The sequence below is a fragment of the Nicotiana sylvestris genome, chromosome 11, assembly GCF_000393655.2.
Source record: "Nicotiana sylvestris chromosome 11, ASM39365v2, whole genome shotgun sequence".
NCBI lineage: Eukaryota > Viridiplantae > Streptophyta > Magnoliopsida > Solanales > Solanaceae > Nicotiana > Nicotiana sylvestris.
Window position 1 is genome coordinate 34,140,888 of NC_091067.1, and position 21,471 is coordinate 34,162,358.

The window sequence follows — 21,471 nt, forward strand, 5'->3', positions numbered from 1 at the left end:
TACTAACATCTGGTCTAGTAGGGAGCGCATAGAAATAGGCCTGACCAGCCTCCCCCTCTAGGGCAACCCCTAGCTAACTGACCTCCACCCTGAGCTATCTAGGCGGGCGGTGAAGTAACTGGTGCTGAAGCCGAAGGCTGACTCCTCTGTTGGGATGAACCTCCCATAAGGTGGGGACTGAACCTCTTGATATGACCCAAATCCCCACATTCAAAGTAACCTCTCCCTGTAAATGGCGGTGGGGAATGAAGGGAGCCCCGAGCACCGGGATACCTGCTAGAAGGACCAAGCATAGATGAACCTTGAGTTGATGGTGCATGAGTCAAACTCTAAGCTGGAAGGGCACTAAGAGATGAGCGGCCTTGCTGAGAACTGTGAGAACCATGGCCATATGTTGCACCACGGTGAACTGGGCGGGCCGTTTGAGCATGCCTGAAAGGACGACCTTTGCCAGGGCGAAATTGATCTCTAGAAGGAACACCACCAAAACTACCAGATCCTCGAGGCTTCTTGACCTCCCTCTCAACCCGCTCTTGGTGGCGAACAGACTCAATCTCCCGAGCGATGTCAACAACCTCTTTAAAAGAAGCACCAGAAACACTCCCTCTAGTCATAAGAATCCGTAGCTGATGTGCGAGGCCATCAACGAACCTCCTGATCCTCTCTCTATCTATGGGAACCAACCAAACAGCATGACGGGGTAACTAAGAAAATCTCATCTCATACTGCATCACAGCCATATCATCCTGTTTTAACTGCTCAAACTGCTTGTGCAACTCCTCTCTACGGTACTGTGGCACATACTTCTCTAGGTAGAGAATGGGGAATTGTTGCCATATAAGTGGCGCTGCACCAATCGGCCTACGCCTCTCATAAGCCTCCCACCAAGTGAAAGCTATTCCAGAGAGCTGAAAAGTAGTGAACGAGACCCTAGTGGTCTCCAAAATACCTGATGTACGGGGAATCCTCTGACACTTATCCAAGAAATCCTGGGCATACTCGCCCTCTACACCACTGAAAGTCGGAGGATGAAGTCTACCAAACCTCTCCAATCTATGCTGCTCATCATCAAACAGGTAGGAACCACATAGTCCTGAGCAGCTGCAACCGGCTGGGCTGGTGGTGCCCCCAGTGTTTGAACTCCCTGAACAACCTGCTCGGGTGTATGGGCGGCAGGAGTCTGAGTGCCTCCTCCAGCCTAAGAAGTGGCTGATGTAGTATAAATAGAGACCGCCTGATCAAGACTGATGCACACGGTCAGAATCTGAGCTAAGGTCTCTTGAAGACCTGGAATCACAAAGGGCACAGCTTGTGCCTGAGCTGGTCCCGCTGGTGCATCCACAACTGGGACCTGATCCTGTACTGGGCAACTGGTGGATCTGCAAGTGATGCCCTAGCTACTGTGCGGGCTATGCCCTTACCCCTACCACAACCTCTACCGCGACCTCGGCCTCTCTCGGCCCTAACTGGTGGCACTGGTGGTTGTCCATCCTACTCAGTAGCACGTGTCCTCATCATCTGTGAGAGAATAAAATAACAGAAGTTTAGTTACTAGTATCAACAGATTCACACAATAAGATTTCAAGAATGTGGAGTTTCTTAAGGATTCTGCAGTCTCTCGAAGATAAGTACAGACGTTTTCGTACCAATCTGCAAGACTTTACTAAACCCGCTCATGACTTGTGAGACCTATGTTACCTAAGCTCTGATACTAACTTGTCACGACCCTAAACTCAAACTTGTTGTAATGGCGCCTATCCATAGTACTATGCCAGCCAACTTCCACAATACTACCAAAATTCATTAAAAGTTATGCCAAAAGACATATGTTCAACAGAATTTCATAAAATTAAACAAGAGTTGAACTCAAAAAGAAATAGAAATGCAGAAAGTAAAGCCCCAAACATTGGGGTGTCACTGTGTCATAAGCCACTACTACAAACTGTTCTAATAACAACAAGACTAACATAGTCTGGGAAAAATCCAAATACAACTACGGGGAAGATAGAGAAGATGAAAGCATGACTGCGATCGCTAGCCACCTTATATACAGTGATCAGCAACAGAAAATATCAGCAGCCGCTACCGAGTCCAGAGATACCTGGAGCTGCACATAAGATGTAGGGGTAACTTGAGTACATCAACTTAGTAAGTAAGTAACAAATCCAAATTATGGACTGATAGGTAGTGACGAACATAACCTCAACAGGTAAATAGAAGTAAACTGTATAGAAAAGTATGCATGCTTTCAATTCAAGTATTCAACTCAAGCAGTAAAGTAAATACTGCTATGTACAATGTAAGGTATAAAGCTCAGCTAATCTCTACGTGCCAATGCACAGAATGTATGAAAATGCACCATGTAACCTAGGCTCTGATACCAACTTGTCACAACCCTAAACTCAAACATGTCATGATGGCGCCTATCCATAGTACTAGGCCAACCGACTTCCACAATAATACCATAATTCATTAAAAGCTATGCCAAAATACATATGTTTAGTAGAATTTCATAAAAGAAAACAAGAGTTGAACTCAAAAAGAAATAGAAATGCAGAAAGTAAAGCCCCAAACATCGGGGTGTCACTGAGTCATGAGCCACTACTATAAACTGTTCTGATAACAACAAGACTAACATAGTCTGGGAAAATCCAAATACAACTACGGGGAAGATAGAGAAAATGAAAGCATAACTGCGATCGCCAGGCAGCTACCTTACTATCTACATTGATCAGCAACAGAAAATATCAGCAGCCGCTACCGTGGCCAGAGATACCTGGATCTGCACATAAAGTGCAGAGGGGTAACGTGAGTACACCAACTCAGTAAGTAACAAATCCAAACTATGGATTGATCGGTAGTGACGAACTTAACCTCAACAGGTAAACATAAGTAAATTGTGTTGAAAAGTAGGCATACTTTCAATTCAAGTATTCAACTCAAGTAGTAAAGTAAATACTAATATGGACAATATGAGGTATAAAGTTCAGCTAATCTCTACGTGTCAATGCAGAGAATGTATGAAAATGCACCATGTACCTCCACTCTCAAGTGACCAACCACCCGGTACTGTGTATGGCCATCCAGCCTAGGGAAGATCCATCCCGGAATATATACACACCACTGACAACAGTAACACCGTACTAAGGAAGGCCATTTCAGCCATGTGGAGAAGATCCATATCTAGGTGTCAATGCTTCGGACAAGATCCATGTCCAAGGAAGATCCATCCCTTAATAATATCAACTGCTCTCACTAGGTGTATGTTACAGACTTCGGAGGGTCTCCTATAGTCCAAGCGCTATCATAATCATCAATATAACTGATTCAACGTGCAGAATGATCCCATAACTGTCACTAATAACCAAGATCTTGGCCTCACTCAGTCATTAACCTCTCTAGTCTTACATAAGTTCACAATGTCATGAAAACAACTCGGAACAATGACATGATGAATCAATAATTAACTAAGACTGAGATATGATATAAGAATGCATGATTATGATTGGGTACGGAATATTAAGTGAAAACTAGTGAGATGACAGCAAGAAACAACCGCTAAGGGTCCAAACAATACCGACACAAATCCTACACATGATATTCAACATGATTTACTGCTCAACTACGTTATCACATGATGATAACACGGATATCAACAGGATAGAGTCACTAAACGGTGCCATGGAATCACCCAGGCCACAATTATCACGGTGCATGCCCATCACTTGGCATGAGAGTCACCTCAATACTAATCACATAACACATAGTTCGGGGTTTAGAACTCTTAGAACCAAGTTTGGAAGCGTTACTTACCTCAAACCAAGCAAACTCCTACTCCGCAATGCCCTTGCCTCTCGACTCAGCCTCCGAACGTCCTGAATCTACCCATAAGCAACACAATACGATCAATATAGGCTAAAGGAACCAATTCCACAAGAAAAATACCAAATTATAGGCCAAATCCCGAAATTCACCCAAACCCAACCCCCGGGCCCACGTCACGAAATTCGACAAAAGTAACAAAACTAGAAATCTCATTCGCTCACGAGTCTAACCATACCAAATTTATCAAAATCCGACCTCATTTGGTCACTCAAATCCTCAAAGTCCACTCTCTAATCCATGGATTCATGAAATTTATATCATTATAGGTTAGAATCACTTACCCCAACGTTGCTCCTTGAAATACTTCGAAAATCGCCTCTCTCCCGAGTTCCTCAAACCCAAAATCAAAAATGGAGAACAAAACCTTGAGCTATGGTTTTCTGCCCAGCAAAACCGCACTTGCGGTCCTATTTCCTCTTTTGTGACACCGCACTTGAGGAATTTCAATCGCAAGTGTGGAACTCACTTAATCCACCAGGTTCCATATCTGCGGCAACTCATCGCACCTGCGACCTCACCTTCCGCTTCTGCAAAAAAGACCAAATTCCTCTACGTCTGCATCTGTGCCTCCCCAAACGCACTTATGGCCTCGCACCTACGGTCCCCACTCTGCAGGTGCGGAAACACCAGCAACAACAGCTTCGGCTACAATTTCCAAGTTTCAAACACCCTGTTAACCATTCGGAATTACCCCGAGCCTATCGGGACCTCAACCAAACATACCAACAAGTCATATATCAACATACAAACTTAGTTGAACTTTTGAATCACTCAAAACAATATCAAAACACCAAATTACACTTGGATTCAAGCCTAAAAACTTCTAAACTTCTGAATTCCACAACCGATGCCAAAACCCGCTAAACCACGTCCGAATGAACTCAAATTTTGCATACAAGTCAAAAATGACACCACAAACCTACTCCAACTTCCGGAAATTCAATTTGACCCCGATATCGAATTTTTCCACTGCCGACCAAAATCGCCAAAATCCAGCTTTCGGCAATTCAAGCCGAATTCTACTGCAGGCCTCCAAATCACATTTTGAATGCGCTCCTAAGTCCAAAATCACCTAACGGAGCTAACAGAACCATCAAAATTTAAATTCAAGATTGTTCACACATAAGTCAACATCCGGTCAACTCTTCCAACTTAAACCTTCTCATAAGAGACTAAGTATCTCAATTCACTCCAAAACCTCACCGGACCCGAACCGACTAACTCGGTAAGTCAAAAATATAGCTGAAGAACACAAAAGGAGCAAAAAATGGGGGAACAGGGCTATAACTCTCGAAACGACCGGTCAGGTCGTTACAAAAATCCTCCATTCTTGCCCACTGTAGTATTTTCTACCAACTGTAGTATTTTCTGTTGAACAGAGGTGGTCTAGCAGTTGACTGTCCTTCGTTAATTTTAGGTGGAGTACTCATTTTGCTTCCAATATCTCTCTAGGTGTTAACCACGTTTGAGAGAACCTACTCTGATATCAATTGTTAGATTGAGTGCCTTCCTAAATTACTAAAGAACTTGGTTCTTTCTCTTACTCTTTAAGCGTAAACAAAATAAATAGTAAAAAATAAAGACGACAATTTTTACATGAAAAATCACCTAGATCAAATGTGCAAAAACCACGACCTACCACGTAGGATTTTAGCTTCAACTTCACTAAAACAAATGAGCCAAATATACTGATTACAAGACCTGTAAATTAATATCCACACAGTTCTCCTACTTCAATTATCTAAGTGAATAACAAGTTACTCTAACTTGCACACTCAAACACTTGCTCCAACTAACATATTATGAATGACAACTTGATTATAAATCAATTTCCTAATACACATTAACTAATAGACTCAAGAAGAACACTAAGACTAGTAATTGCTTGAGTATTGAAAATGTAGTTCCATAGTTGACGTGCAAAAGGATAGTGTCCTTAGTCCATCAAGAAAGTATTTAAATTCACTAGACTTTAAGATCTTTTGGGAGTCCTATACATAGTCAACTTTTAATTTGATAGGACTCCTACAGTTTCAAGGACTTCACAAATCTTGTGACTCTTGTCTATCACTTATGTGAGCATATTTTCTTGGACAATGACTCTTATCACACTATCATATTAACAGCCTTTTTCCAGCAATCTAGGATCATAGTAACTTTGTGAAAACTTTATTGCCTTGTAAGAACCTTCACCATCTACCTTGAGAATCTGGTTCTAAGAACACTTTAGCAGCTACCTTGAGGACCTAGTTCTTAGCGACATTCACCTGGACACATTTTGTTAATCATCAAAACCCCAATTCTCAATAGTTTCTTTTGGGAAGAGAACCAGGAACTAGGAAAAATGAAAAAGTAGGAGAGAAAGGAAAAGAAGAAAGAAAAAAATGGGAATGACGTGACGAGAAGCGACGCAAACATGAGAAAGAAGAGACAAGCAAAAGAAGAAGAGGAATAAAGGGAAAAAAGAATAAAAAATGAAAATTAGTTTTTAAAAAGAAATATACACGTCAAATAGATTTGGTTGTGACATTTAAGGTGGTATTTATTCCACTTCAAAAAATTTCAAGGGGTAATCAGACTCCCATAAAGATAAAGTATGCAACAGAAAATTTGAGCTTAGTTTTAGGAGGTACTTATGCCTTTTTCCAAAATAAACACACTTAAAAAGCTATACAAATGTAAGGTAACTTCACATATTGTTTTAAAATGTTAGAGTCTCCTACATTAATTAAGGGAATGCTGTGTTGAGGTGTACGCAAGGCATTTTAGAGTTTCCCACATCGTTGAAAGAATGAGTTGTTGTTTCCTTATATGATTTTTGAAATTCGTTCCTATATAAGCTATTTTTTGGAGTTGGATTTATATTGAAAGTCAAAATCTAGAGGCCTAAAAAATTACATAAAGATTGCAGAGCATGTTCAACTAATGTCCCTGCCGAATAAGTGGAAAATTGTTTGGAATAGAAGGTCGGTGTTATGACCTGATAGGCCATCTTATATTTTAAAATCAAATTCTGTATTTCGAAGCCTTAAAAACCTCGTTTTAGCCGTTTTTTATTTACATGCACGGTCCAGGTATTATTTCCGGAAGGCTTATATGTTAAAAACTGATAAAAATAAGAATTTTGCCTTAAAAATTAATACGAGTTGACTTCGGTCAACATTTGAGTAAACGGACTTGGATCTGTACTTTAACGGTCCCGGTAGATCTGTATCATAATTTGGGACCTAGGCATATGCCCGGAATCAAATTCCGAGGTCCCTACCTCGAGATATGGATTTTTGATACAAAATTGAAAGTTTGAAAGTTTAATGATTTTAAGAATTGACTGATGTTTGGTCTTGTTGATACCGGGTCTGTAACTTGGTTCTGAAGCCTAGTATATGTTCATTATTATATTTATGACTTTGTCTGTGAGATTTGGTGAGAAACGGAGTTGGTTTGACGCGATTCAATCCGGTTGTGAAAATAGAAGTTTCAATTTTTTCTTGAAATTTTCATTTGATTTGGTGCTCAATTCATGGTTCTAGATGTTATTTTGGCTAGTTGATCATGCGAGCAAGTTCGTATGATGTTTTAGGACTTGTGTGCATGTTTAGTTTGGAACCCCGAGGGCTCAAGTGAGTTTCGGATAGGCTACAAGGTTAATTGAACTTAGAAAAATCTGGTTTTCTGCAGTTTCAGGTGCGTTCTGGTTTCCATCTTCGCATTCGCTAAGGTACTCTCGTGAACGCAAAGTGTGAACTGGGCTGGGGTATGGTTTTGTTCTATGTGAACATGAGTCCATGGTCACGAACACGGAGCACTAGGGGGTCTGCTCTTCGCAAACGTGACCGGCAACACGTGTCAGAGTTATTAGAGGTGGGTTGGGGATCAATATGTTATTCTACGCAAACGTGAGCCAAGGCTCGTGAATGCTATGGCCAGGGGGGACAGACCCTTCGCGAATGCGTGCAACCCTTCGTGAACACGTAGGTCTTCTGGGCCGCTACCCTTCGCGAATGCGGCAAGCCCATCTTGAACGCGAAGAAGGCCTGACGCTAGTGATTAAAACAGACTTGAAAACGGGATTTTTTCCATTCTTTCAAATTTTCAAAAGCTAAAAAGCCTAGAGACGATTTTCCTAAGAGATTTTCTTCCCCAATTTGTTTATAAATGATTCTTACCTAATTTCTTTCAATTACCCATTACATTTTATGAGTTTTCAACTTAAAATCTAGGATTTTCATGGTGGAAATTGGGGGTTTAGGTAGAATTAGGAATTTTTGTAAAATTAGAATTTAGACCTCGAATTAAGGTCGGATTTTGAAACAAATTACATATTCGGGCTTGAGGGCGAATGGGTAAATGGATTTTGGTCCGAACCTCGGGTTTTGACCAGTGAACCCGGGGTCGATTTTTGACTTTTTGGGGGAACGTTTGGGAAATCAAAATTTATACATTTTAGTTGATTCTTTTAGCAATATTTAATATTATTGAGTTAATTGTGGCTAGATACGAGTGGTTTGGAGGCGAATTCTAGGGGAAAGGCCCTGGTGGAGCTTTGAATTGATTGTGGAGTGAGGTAAGTGTTGTGTCTAACCTTGACTTGATGGTATTAGGAACTCTCGGACTATGTGCTATGTGATTCACATGTGAGCGGCGTATATGCAAGGTGACGAGTGCTTATACGCCGCCGAATTATCGGTTTTCCCTCATTTTCCGCTTTTCCTTGATTATTTCTTTCCCTGCTTTAACTGTTATATGCTCTAAATGTTTTCAATGCTTAACTGCTACATGTTAATCAATATCGTCTCCTGTTAATGGTGTTAGCTTTTTTCATAGTCTCATGATTCCCTACTATTTACTTAAATTGACTTTCTTGCGCCTTCTAATTGTTAATTGCTGGATTGGTCTCGCTGTGTAGTATTACTTTTGTAGATCTTTATATGGTACAAGGTTTCCTTTTTGGTTCAGTTTAGTATTTATTGATCGTAAAGGTTTTGTGTTCCGAACTGTTGATTTGAATGTGTATATTGAGTGTTTGGTACTGATATAGTTGGATCGAGTTGCATGCTGCAGCAGATGTAATAAGGGTGGATTGATATGGTGGAATAAGGGTCAATTCGTACTGTAAGGTGGGATCGGGTTACACACCTCAACAGGTGCAATACGAATAGTTTAATATGGTGAAATAAGGGTGAATTATGATATTGACCTTGATATATGGTAGGATCGGGTTGCGCACCACAATATTTATTATTATTTATTATTGTTGATATTATTACGATGAAATAAGGGAGAATTTTGTGTTGTCTAGTGAGATCGGGTTGTGCGCCGCAACAATCTATATATTTTTATTTCATTAGATGTGTTGGTTACCTGTATTTTTAGTTGAACTATTAAGGATTCGTAATTTTGGATGACACTAGTTATTTCTTGAGGCTGTGGCTGTTATTTTCAGTTGACTATTTTACCATGTCCCGTATTTCTATTTTCTGTCATTATTATATATTGCGTACAGGTTGTAGTGCAAGTCACCCCTTTAGTCTCGTCACTACTTCATCGAGGTTAGGCTCGGTACTTACAAAGTACATGGGGTCAGTTGTACTCATACTACACTCTACACTTCTTGTGTAGGTTTTAGAGTCGGTCCCACCAGCGGTTATTAGCATGCTCGGATCGGACAATTGCGGAGACTTGAGGTATGACTGCTCAGCGCCCGCAGCTACTGGAGTCCCCTTCCCCTTTATATTTAGCTATGTATTTTCATTCAGACACTTGTATTTATTTTAGACCCTTGTATGTATTACTCTAGTAGCTCATGCACTTGTGACACCGGATTCAGGGATTTGTAGCAGATGTTTTACAGTTTTAGCTTCTGTATTTATATTTTGGATTATTGCAGTTGACTCAATTTTTCTTCATTAATTAATTTTAAACTGCTAAAAGGATAAATTGTTTTAACGTTGGTTTGCCTAGCAAGTCATTACGGTCCCGGCAGTGGGAATTCCGGGTAGTTACAATCCTCCTGACCTAACTACAAAATTGGACTAGTGTTTGGTCTTGGTTTGAATTGATAAGTATAAGGTATTGAGTTTAAAATTTTAGATTCTTTAATTTCGCAAGTTCCATTTGTCCCACTACTTCGTATTGAAAAAGAATCTTGAAATATCATAAATCTGGTTGACCTAAGGATAAGTTTCCAGCAAATCATGTATTCAAATTTCAATCGACCAACATTGTACTAGTAGGATCAATTGCATGATTGGGCTTTGGCCTCAGTTTTTTAGATTGCGGTAATAATAGGAATCTCTAATAATTGGCTTTTGTCAGTCCGCAAATAGGAGAGAATAGACTACCTTTTTACCATAAATGGAGGTTGGATAACATAATATATGTTACTCTTTTTTTTTGTCTTTTCTCTCTTCTTTTGCCCTAGTTCTTAAGGTCAAACAAGAAATCAAGTAAGAAAATAAATAATGATTATGTTGGCAAAATGCATGATAGGTAGTGGCCTATGATTTTTAGTGGTCTGAGCAATTATAGAGGCGATTATACTTTGAAAGGGGTGAGACATAATGTGCATATATTCAAGCAAAGTGGGGTTGCCAAAAACAAGATGCTGCTGACTTGGGTTCCAATTTCTCAAAGAGTCATTAGACATCATGACTGCAAATATGACTAAGAAAAGACTTAAAATGATGTTTGGGTCAAATGGGATGATAGGGACATGATTTGGTCCCAAATCTAAAGTATAACTAACAACAACTACTATATCTAAGTGGACAATCGAAGAAAGTGATGTCATTTTCTCTTCTCTTTTCTTTTCTTGTTAAAATAAGGTGGGGGATGGTGAAAAAAAGAAGAAGCAAAGATATCTAAATTGAGGGTTCGGCCTGTAGAAGAACGAATTTTGTCTCCCTGGAAGAAGAATAGCTTCGCTCTTTAACCGAGGGCGGACGTAGCTTTGTATCAACAGGTTCAATTGAAACCATAATTTTTGACACGGAGTATAAATTTATATGCAAAAGCTTACTAAAATCGCATCATATTGTAGATATAAACTCATAACTTTAAGAATATAGCGAGTTCAATACTAAAAACAAGGTTGAACCCATTGAGTATAGATCCTGGATCATCCTATGTCTGTAACTAATTACATTTATCATAAGAAAAAGTGTCACGTTATAGACTTTAGACTTTCACTCTCAGTTTCTTAGAATAGAGGATATTTGATAATGATAATGGAATTGTACGTTTAAAATAAAATATAGCAACACAATATTAAATTACAGCTCAATTCAATGTGATGTGCATATACACTACTCGCTATTCTTTGTTAAGTGCTTGTTTTCTTTTCCTTTTGGCTTCTCTTGCAATTTCACTATCATTTAGAAATTTATTAAGTTTGGTAACTCCAGGTGATAGTAATACTAGGAGCTTCCTATTAAGCTGTTCCTAAACAGGTTTTATTTCATTCTTTTTAGGGGTATTATCAATTTTAGCCGGCGCCAGAAACTATTTACATATGATAATCGAAAAAGTATATATAAAATTTGTATAATTTTCGTATATAAGATACAAAAAATATGGGGTCTTTTTTTTTGTCTCTCTTGGTTCCTCTATATTGCACTATTATTTAGCAATTTTAACAAGTCTCGTAACTTCAGATGATAGTAATAGTCGGAATTGCCTGTTCCTAAGTAGGTTTTCATTCATTTTTTTTTCTTTATGTAATCCTGAGAGGGACGCGTGAACTCATTTCCTTAATACAAGTCTTACAATAATATAAAAGGATTTTTACTTTCTTATACACTATGTGAAACCTTAATACCTCACTACTCAAGTTTCAATTTAATTGCATGTGAAACCTTAATACCTCACTACTCAAGTTTCAATTTAATTGCATGACAAATTCCTTATGAGAATGGATAAAGGAGTTATTCCTGGGCCTACAGATCCACAAAGCAAAATAAGTTACATTACTATGGCTAGTAAATTTGTTTTTCCAATATACATTTTGTTATTTAACTGTGAGCATCAATGTACGAGATTTATATTACGAGATTTTTTCTTCCTATATAATATTTAAAACTTATTTATTAAAATTGTCCTAATGTTATATATTACCCGCCCTAAACAAGGATTACTTACAAATTATATACAATCTATTATTAGTGCCTTCAATTAGGAGATTTAGTTATATCATTTTCCTATTTTCTCTCCATTCCTCTTTTAATAAGACTCCTTTCATTTGTGTATTACCTATTTTAAGCCATAATAAACGGAATTGCAGTTACAAAAAGGAAAAAGCATAATTAAGCAGATTCAAAGTTTTAGAAGATTTCAAATTAAATTCAATCTCACCAATTCTGCTCGGACCCTAACGAACCCCTTCTTTTTTCTGGTTCTCCTCGTCTTCTTGTGTGTGTCTCTGTTATCAAATACATAATTTGTAGTTTGTTTTGTGAAAATTGAAATAGCAATGCCTCTTTGAGTAGCCATATGAACAGACGTTTTGTTTCTATTTCATATCTGGTTTAGTTAGGAGGCAGAAATTAAACTATATGAACATAAAAGATTGGATCATTTGGAACTCACTTATACCAAGGCCTTTCGAGTGGGAAAAAATTAAATTTAATCGCCTCCAAACTTCGGATTCAACTTTGTATTAGTATTTTCAATAAGAATCTATGCTACCCAGTTAATTTCTCACACAAAATTCAAATCTCATATAAAACTCAATTTCTCCAAACTGCGATGATGGCTTTTAATATGAAACTTGAAATTTCTCTACCCAAATCATTCAATTCCCATCAATATTCAAGTTTTTCCTTTCAAATAAATATGAATCGGTGGACATGAGTCTATTTGGAATTCATTCTCTACTCTTCTTTCCTTAATAAATCAATTGAGAAAAAGAACAATGTATGGTACATCAGCATACAAATTAAAAATAAACTTCGTTCAAATTTAATGCAAAATTGAATATCTACAGCAATATACATAGTAAAAAAAATGCATACAACCAATTATATATTATACAACTTATTCATAACTTATCTACAACTTTCATACATTATTTTACATAGTTAAATACAACTACAATATCATACAACTTAAATACGAATATATACAATATGTCTTTTGCATAATTTGTATCTGATTTATACATAGTAAAAATAAATTTTATACAACTAATTATATATTATATAATTTATTTGTAACTTATCTACAACTTTTGTCCAACCCAGTTAAATACAACTACAATATCATACAACTTAAATATAATTTTTATATAATATGTCTTTGGTAGATATTTTGTATCTGAATTGTATACATTTTGTCTCTGGTGTGTGCTTCTTCCTCTCTAAAACTCCAATCAAACCTTAATCTCTTAATACAATTTTGATACATATCAATAAATTTATGTAAAAAGATAGTATTGATAACTTGAATACAAATTTTATACAACGATTCATACATTAATTTTGATACATATCAATAAATTTATGTAAAAAGATAGTATTGATAACTTGAATACAAATTTTATACAACGATTCATACATTATTCAACTATTTTTCGATTTTCATACAACATTCAAATAAAATATATATATATATATATATATATATATATATATATATATATATATATAACTACAATAGAATATAATTTACATACAATTATAATACAACTTTACTACAATTTCGCAATTTCGTAAGTATATTATATCTCATGTCTTCTTCTTCTTCTTCTTCTTCTTCTTCTTCTTCTTCTTCCCCTCTTCCTCTTCTTCTTCCTCTTCTTTCTCTTTCTCCCCTCTTCTTCTTCTTCTTCTTCGAGTTTCAATCTGAAATTCAGCCAAAATCAAGTCTAATCTTCACCAAAATACACTCAAAATTGAGATATAAACTCCAAATGATATTTCCAATTGTTTGCAACAGCACCCAATCCAAACAAATAATGAATTTTGAAAACCCAAATTCGATTTTAATGCTTCAAAACTTTTTAATGACTGTCAATGGTGGAGAGTCAAACACCTTCAAAATTTATAATTCTACAGAGAATTAGGAGAGATTAAAGTCTCCGCATATGTTATAGCCCAACTAAAGTGAAGTGAATCTTCAGGCTTTGTGATTTTAACTTCATTGAGCATTTGTCTTTTTAAATCATAAACTGGTACTCCTTATGAGTCTCCAGGCTTTGCAAGAGAGAGACATATGACCAACTAAAGCGAAGTGAATCTTGAGGCTATGAGAGAGAGAGAGGGGGGGAGAGAGAGAGTAAAGGGATAAGGAAATAACTGATATTCCTTATTCATTACTCTATAATATAAAGGGATACTCATTTAAAACTTATTTTTATATAATTGGTAAATTGTATATGATCATATAATTAAATTAAAACTCTAGTAGTGAGGGTACTAAGGTTTCACATAGTGTATAGGAAGATAAAAAATCCCTTTTCATAACTCAAACTCGACTGCAGGTCCACTAGGCGCAAAGAAAATGAAATTAACCCGCCAGACTAATATTGAGCATGTTTATATTTTTTTTATAAATTTAATAAAAACAGGCTTTGGCATCAGTAAGAGTTTTAGAAGTCAATTAGCCAATGTAACTCAGCAGTAACCTTTTTTTTTTCTCTTACATGAATTTTCATCTCCATTTTAATTATCTGTGTGTTCATAAAAAAAGAAAATAACTACAAGCAACCTACTGGAATTAATCGAACCTAAACGAGTTGACAGGAAAAACATATTTAAGGAGGAAAAAGAAGATGAGAAGCATAACTACAAGCAATCTACTGGAATTATGAATTCGTTATTTAGCAAAGTACATCTTACTAATACAAAAAGTCGTCTAATGTTTTTGCATTAAAGCTATAACTGGATCGCATGAGAACCACGGATGGTAATGCGTCAGCATCATATATATACTCAAAAATTGCAGTAATATGACACTTTTTCGGATGATATTTAATTTTTAACCAACGCTTGCCTCATAGGGACAACTTTAAAGTCAAAAGTTAAAAGTGTTGACTTGAAGTTATGCCTATAAAGCAAGTGGAGATAAAGATTCAAGATTATTTACTTTGAGGGTTATTTGTGTACTTCACCCTCATATATTATAAGAAGTATATTATTGCGTACGATCACTGTAAAATTTATCACGCTATCTTGATACTTTGTCAGCTAGGTTTCGTACAAACAAGTGCGTTAACCCATACAAAATAGCTGGAGTACTTTTTTTTTCCATCAACGAATATACCACATACAAGGTGCACCAAGTGTAACAAATATTTGTCATTAGCTACAACATATTCGATCACTAAAAATAAATTGCGGAAATGAATTTGATATAGAAAACCTACATGAAGAGAGAAGTATAGAGAGAAGAAGATACTTTTACTTCAGACAAAAAAATGAATCTAACCGCATTTCTGGATCCTTTTGATCCTTATATACAACCAGCTTTACGAATATGGACACAAGACAAGTAAATGTGGCTACAAAAGTAAAGACTTGATAGAAATGTAAAATAGACTACATCAGCAATCAGTTATTTGGGCCTTCTTGTTTGGGCTGCCCACTATGAATTGGGCCACTGTTGGCATGTTGAAATCAAATCCATAATGGTACAAGGATATTACATTTTCAATTGTCCCACTCAAGATTTCTTTGATTAGATTCGTAAAAATTGTACGGGCGCCCTATTTGGTCGTCCTCATTTAATCTATACTTATTTTTTTTTAACTTTTAACTTGTACTCACATTTTAAATAACTTCAACCCCCTTTCTCCTCCTCCTTCTTTCTTCTGTTGCTGTTGGTGCTGCTATGGAACTTCAGTTCATGGGATGATTACCATAAATATGTTTATTAAATTATTTTAAAAAAATTATAAATAATTACAAATGAACTAAATAACTAGCTGTAACTATATTAGATGAGTACCCTTATTACTCTTATCTCTATTTCTTTCATTCACACCTATTCAGTTTCTGTCATGAAGTGGGGAAACAGCAGCAACTGATGAAGAAGAGCCGTGCTCTTTTGCTAAACGTAAAAGGTGGTAGGGGGCCTAATTATTTGACTGTAACACCAAATTCTTATATTGTTTACATAATTACAGATGACCAAGATCCCAAACAAACATAAATAATGCTAAAGTTTTTACAAATGAACTAAATAACTTTAGCTCTAGAGCTTAAGTTCGCCAGTTACAAAACAAAAACTATAGAGCTAAAGTTCGCCAATTACAAAAACAAAAACTTCGCCAGTTACAAAACAAAAACTTCAGCTCTAGAACTGAACTTTAGGTCTGGCTACTAGAATGCTGAAGTTTTGCGTGATTGTCGTTGTTACTTCAGTCCCGTCCCGTATGCTAAAGTTATGCGAAAAAAGCGGGTACGCTTGCAATTTTTTTTGCAAAGCGGACACAAGTTAAAACGTGACACAAAAAGCGGAGATAAATGCCAATGCCCCATTAGATTCCACCACGTTCGACATGTTCAATTCAATCTATGTTAACATCCAACACTATCAAACTAAGTTCACTAAGCAAATATCAATATACAACCTCAATTAGAACATCAAACATCCAATCAATTGTTACTATAACTGAACACACCATTAATTGGATGTTATAGTAATTTTAGAGAGATATAGCATTAAATTAGAACAATCTTCATTAAATTAGAGCTTTCAATAGGGGAAAAAAAAGAGAGAGAGAGAGAGATGAACAATTTGCAACACATCCTGCGTAGAAGTTAGATCAGATTAGTCATAAAGGAATAGGTGATCTATCCTCCTACTCTAATATTGGATGATATTCTTATTGGGATTGAAATAACAAGGCATCATGTGTAAGTTAACAAAATAAACTTTAGCAACGATAAATCAGACGATAAAAATAAAATTATACTAAAAGAAAAGGTTTAATTAATTGACCTACATTCATAAAAGAATTTACTAACATAAAAAAGAATACTAAAATATCGAGAGAAAATTCTCCCCCTAACCAAAATTCTCAAAACTCTAAGGAATATATATTGCGGATGCTATTGTGTTTTTCTATGATAAGGAAGAAGTGCGAAACTTCACAATTAGTCAAATATGGAAGATACCTATTCCACCAAAAATGCTTTTCCACAAAGAATTTTTTTCCCAAAAAAAGGTAATTCTAGTTAAAGTAGAAAATTAACACTAACCCTAACAATTCTATCTTGATCTAGGAGAATTGAGAAAGAGGTTCCCAGACAATTGAAAGTACCTTTTCTAATATTATGATTCACTTACTACTACCAAAGAAGAGATCACATGGAATCAAGGTTATGGATGACTACACTCTTTAGAAACATTGCACGGATGCTTCTGTTAAACATGTTTTGAGTTCGCCGGGCTTCTAAATACGTTCTTTACTGGTTTTTTTTTTTTTTTTTTTAAATCAATGCGTTCTTTGTAGAAGTTTCCACTTCAGCTTGAATCCCCTATCTCTTGTCTTTTGTTAATATTTCCCTAGCCAATTTTACTATCTTGGTAAAGTTTAATCTGAGATCTGTAAAACAGGCAGCAAACTTTTGCACATTCATAGAGTTTCTCAAGCAAACATTCTAGTATAACATATATATATATATATCAATCATCATATCAACAGAGAAATGCATACTTATAGCATAGAAAATCTTTCATATATATTCATGACACAAGAGAGTACTCCTAATTGATGGTAAAATCCTCTTCAGAATCTGTACGAATATGAACTTCTAATTAAGAGTCACCCTTAGCGGGCATAAATCAACAGTCAGAGGTTCTTTTGGTTAGCAAATTGTTATTCCATCATAAATAAAGGAACAGAAAAGAAATAATTACTAGCTGATGAAGAAGTAACAAGCGATAACACCTTCTAATTAAGTTCTAGCAGAACGTGTCGACTTCACTCCTGATGCTTCTCATTAAATTCTTTGAAGTCTTTGATCAAATCTCACTGTAGCAAGCAGGCTGTGTTTCTACCTCAAAATTCCTATCTCTTGCCTTTTGTTAATTCAGTAGTATTAAAGCATACGGAATAGATATCAGAACATTAAGACATGCAACTCTTCAAGAGTATAGGGCAAATAGAGAAGCTCTAATATGCACTCAAATTGAGGAAGGTAACATTATGAAATACACCATCATAAAAAACCATCTAGTCATTAACTTTTCACTTGCAACAAAACTACAAAAATAAAAGAACAATTAGCAACACGGCCCAGGAAAACTTAGGTTCTTTAGTCATAAGGAACAGAAAAGAGACCTCATTTCGTAAAGAACAATATACAAGTGATCTATCTCCCCTTGCTTTCCACTACTTGAGAGAGTCACTACAAACACACCATTTTCTCTTAACTAGCACGACCAGCTTTGAAAGGGGAGCCTTGGCGTAACTGGTAAAGTTGCTGCCATGTGACCAGAAGGTCACGGGTTCGAGCCGTGGAAATTGCCTCTTGCAAAAATGCAGGGTAAGGCTGCGTACAATAGACTCTTATGGTCTAGCCTTTCCTCGGACCCGCGCATAGCGGGAGCTTAGTACACCGAGCTGTCCTTTTAGCACGACCAACTTTTTTGAACTTAAAATCAAAACCAAGGAGAAGGAATTTATCATGATTCTTGAAGCATATCAATGATGTCCAAGGCAAGGACAATACCATATGTTAAGTGGGATGTGGACTTCTTTGATTAAGTTCTGTAGATTTTTCAACTATCATTGCTTGACTTGTAAAACTATATCATTAGGCAATGTATAAGAAGAAATGGAGCACATAAAATAAAGAGAGATCATTGAACAGATTAGCAAACACTAAATTGAGACAGTGTGAGTCTTACCTACAATCATTAATGAGGACACTAAGACAATCATTCCCCATGCTCTCTTGCTCTTCTTGAATATTTTTAGCTGATGCTGCAGCGGAAGTTTTACATTTATGCAATTCTATTGACTCCAAGGTACAAATTTCCCCAAAATCTTTAGGGATTTCTTCAAGGTCGAAGCATCTTTTCAGAACTAGGCGTTGCAGCTTTGGGAAGTTAACACTTCCAGCATCCCAGTGCTTCAGGTATGTCTCATTAATTAGGAGTAATTTAAGCTGATTAAAAATCTCGTTGTCATTTAATCTCCAGAAAGCACCATAAAATCCATGGTATTTAATTTTAAGCACTTCGAGGTTTGGCAACATTACTATATTTGCTATGTCTTCCCACGGTAAATAAGTATCTGTTAAAGTCAAGCTGTTCAGAGATGTAGGCAAAGAGTACTTACCCGGCATTCGGCGAAAGTATTGTCTGTTGCCCCTGAACTTCAATATTTCAAGTTCTTTTAAACGGGAAAAATTACTTAGGTGCTGGGAAATCTCCACGCGCTCGAATTCTGTCAACTCTTCTTCATGATGAACTGTCAGTCTCTTAAGATTCGGAATAGCAGAAAACAATTCAGAAGTACAGCTGGACAAAGCTAGACAGGAAAGTACCTCCAGATTTTGTAGCTTATTTTGGAGAAAAGAAAAGAACCCAAAACTGTCTATTATACTCTGGGGGAAGGAAAAGAAACCATTCACGTGAAGATGTCTTAAATGTTTCATCTTCCAGATGGACGCAGGTATAGTTGGAGATTTATAACCTCGGTGCCCAAAAATCAAGGTCTGCAGATTATGAAGCTCTGAGACTAACCAGTGAATATCATCTTTACAGTAGAATTCAAGGTATCTGAGATGTACTAATTTTGTTACTTCAAGTGGAAAATCTTGAAATATAAAGCCAAAGATTACCAACACTCTTAGCAGTTTGAAGCGCTCAAAATGAGGAACTTGTTTAGAAGGCGTTTCTAATCCATGGAAAAAGTGCAGAGTTCAGTGCAGGTGGGTACAAGTTGAGCAGGACGAAGACGGAATAGGGTAGGGGTAAGGTCTGCGTACATATTACCCTCCCCAGACCCCACTTATGGGATTATACTGGGTCGTTGTTGTTGTTGTTGGAAAAAGTGCAGAGTTCGGGTGAGATCAATGGATGATGACTCCCAGCAGGCAGCCTGATAAATGCTTGAATGGAAACTGTAGCGACGAACACGAAGCTTCTGTGCAGAAGGATTAGTGGCTTCATGATTTCTAGTAACCTGCAGGAACTTCTCTTTCCCAGCTTCTCTTAAAATTAAGTCGCGAATCAGATCATGGACACCACATGTTCTCACCTCATTATTCCATCTCCTCTTTCTAACCATTAACAGATTCCTGCTAAGAAGATCCTCCAAACACTCTCTTCCCATTTCTTCTATGCTTTTGTGCCTTTCTTCCAATAGAAAACCCTCAGAAACCCATAAGTTTATCATTCTCTCAACCTCAACCTCACTATCTTCTGGAAAGACTCCCATGTAAAGGAAACATGATTTAAGATGATTAGGTAAGTAATTGTAACTCATAGCAAGCACACCTAGACATATATCTGGTTCATCAGCAACAACTATACTTACACTTTTGGCAACATCTCCCCAACTTTCTGGTGTTCTAGCAATTTTATAGAGATGTCCTGCAACCACTAGAAGAGCTAAAGGTAGTCCTTGGCATTTTTGTGCTACTTGCTCCCAATATCCTCTAATTCAGGAGGACAAACCTGTTTTATTCCAAACACTTTGTCATGAAGTAAATTCCAACTTTCATCTACATTCAATAGGCTTATCTCATGAGGAGGGCTGTCAGGGTCAGCATGCATGGCCACATCATTGAGCCTACTAGTCAAAATAATTCGACTCCCATTATTATCGTCTGGAAAAGTTCTTGTCATAAGATCCCAGACGTCACTACTCCAAAGATCATCCATTACAGCAAGATACCTCCGACCCTTCAACTTTTTGTATATCATATCCATCAATTGATCATCATCAATCTCTTCTTTCACGCCATTTGAAGTACAAGAAAGAACACCTAACAACAAATCCCTAATTCGGTATTCTTGAGGTACTGTCACCCAAACATGGATGTCAAAACGATGCCTGATTTCAGGATCATCATATGCCTTTTTAGCTGGAGTCGTCTTTCCAACCCCCCCCCCCCATTCCCAAAATGGGGATAATATCACGATTAGACGGGGGCCCTATTAATCTTCTCTTGATGCTCATGAGGTCATCTTTAAGACCCACGACAATATTTTCTGGATTCAGTTTTGCAATATCTAGATGAATGACTAGGCAAGAAATTACACGTTTGCGGATCCTCATTTGTAGGTTCACCATAGCCTTGAACTTCATTTGTACCAAAACTACTTCCCATCACATTCCTCTTCACAGCATCAATCTTTTCTGCAAGTGGAGAAAATGTTTCGTGTAATGCCTTATTTTCCGTTGTTTCGTTAAGGACTTTATATTTACCAAACCTACAACTCATCACCTCCCTCTTTAGAGCATCAACCTTTTGCACAAGTGTCCTCAAGAAAGTGTTGGATAATGCCTCTCTTTCATTAATTTCATATATCTTTAGTTCTATGACATCTTCTGCTTCATTCACTGCATTTCTGATCTCTCTCTCCAACTCTTCAAACTTTTCACAATGTTGTCTTCTCTTGCTAGTGTCTTCA

The 21,471-nt window shown here is 36.9% G+C and overlaps 1 protein-coding gene across 1 annotated transcript; it reads right to left on the reverse strand.

Annotated features, from left to right (window-relative positions):
* Window positions 1-704: 704 nt before the first annotated feature.
* On the reverse strand, window positions 705-20,766 carry LOC104241508 (putative late blight resistance protein homolog R1A-10). The gene is made up of 5 exons (XM_070161098.1): window positions 20,477-20,766; window positions 19,858-20,405; window positions 19,576-19,648; window positions 18,736-19,350; window positions 705-1,014 (listed from the first exon to the last, which is right to left on the reverse strand). The coding sequence occupies exons 1-5, from the start codon at window positions 20,764-20,766 to the stop codon at window positions 705-707; spliced, it is 1,836 nt and encodes a 611-aa protein (XP_070017199.1).
* Between the last annotated feature and the right edge of the window lie 705 nt (window positions 20,767-21,471).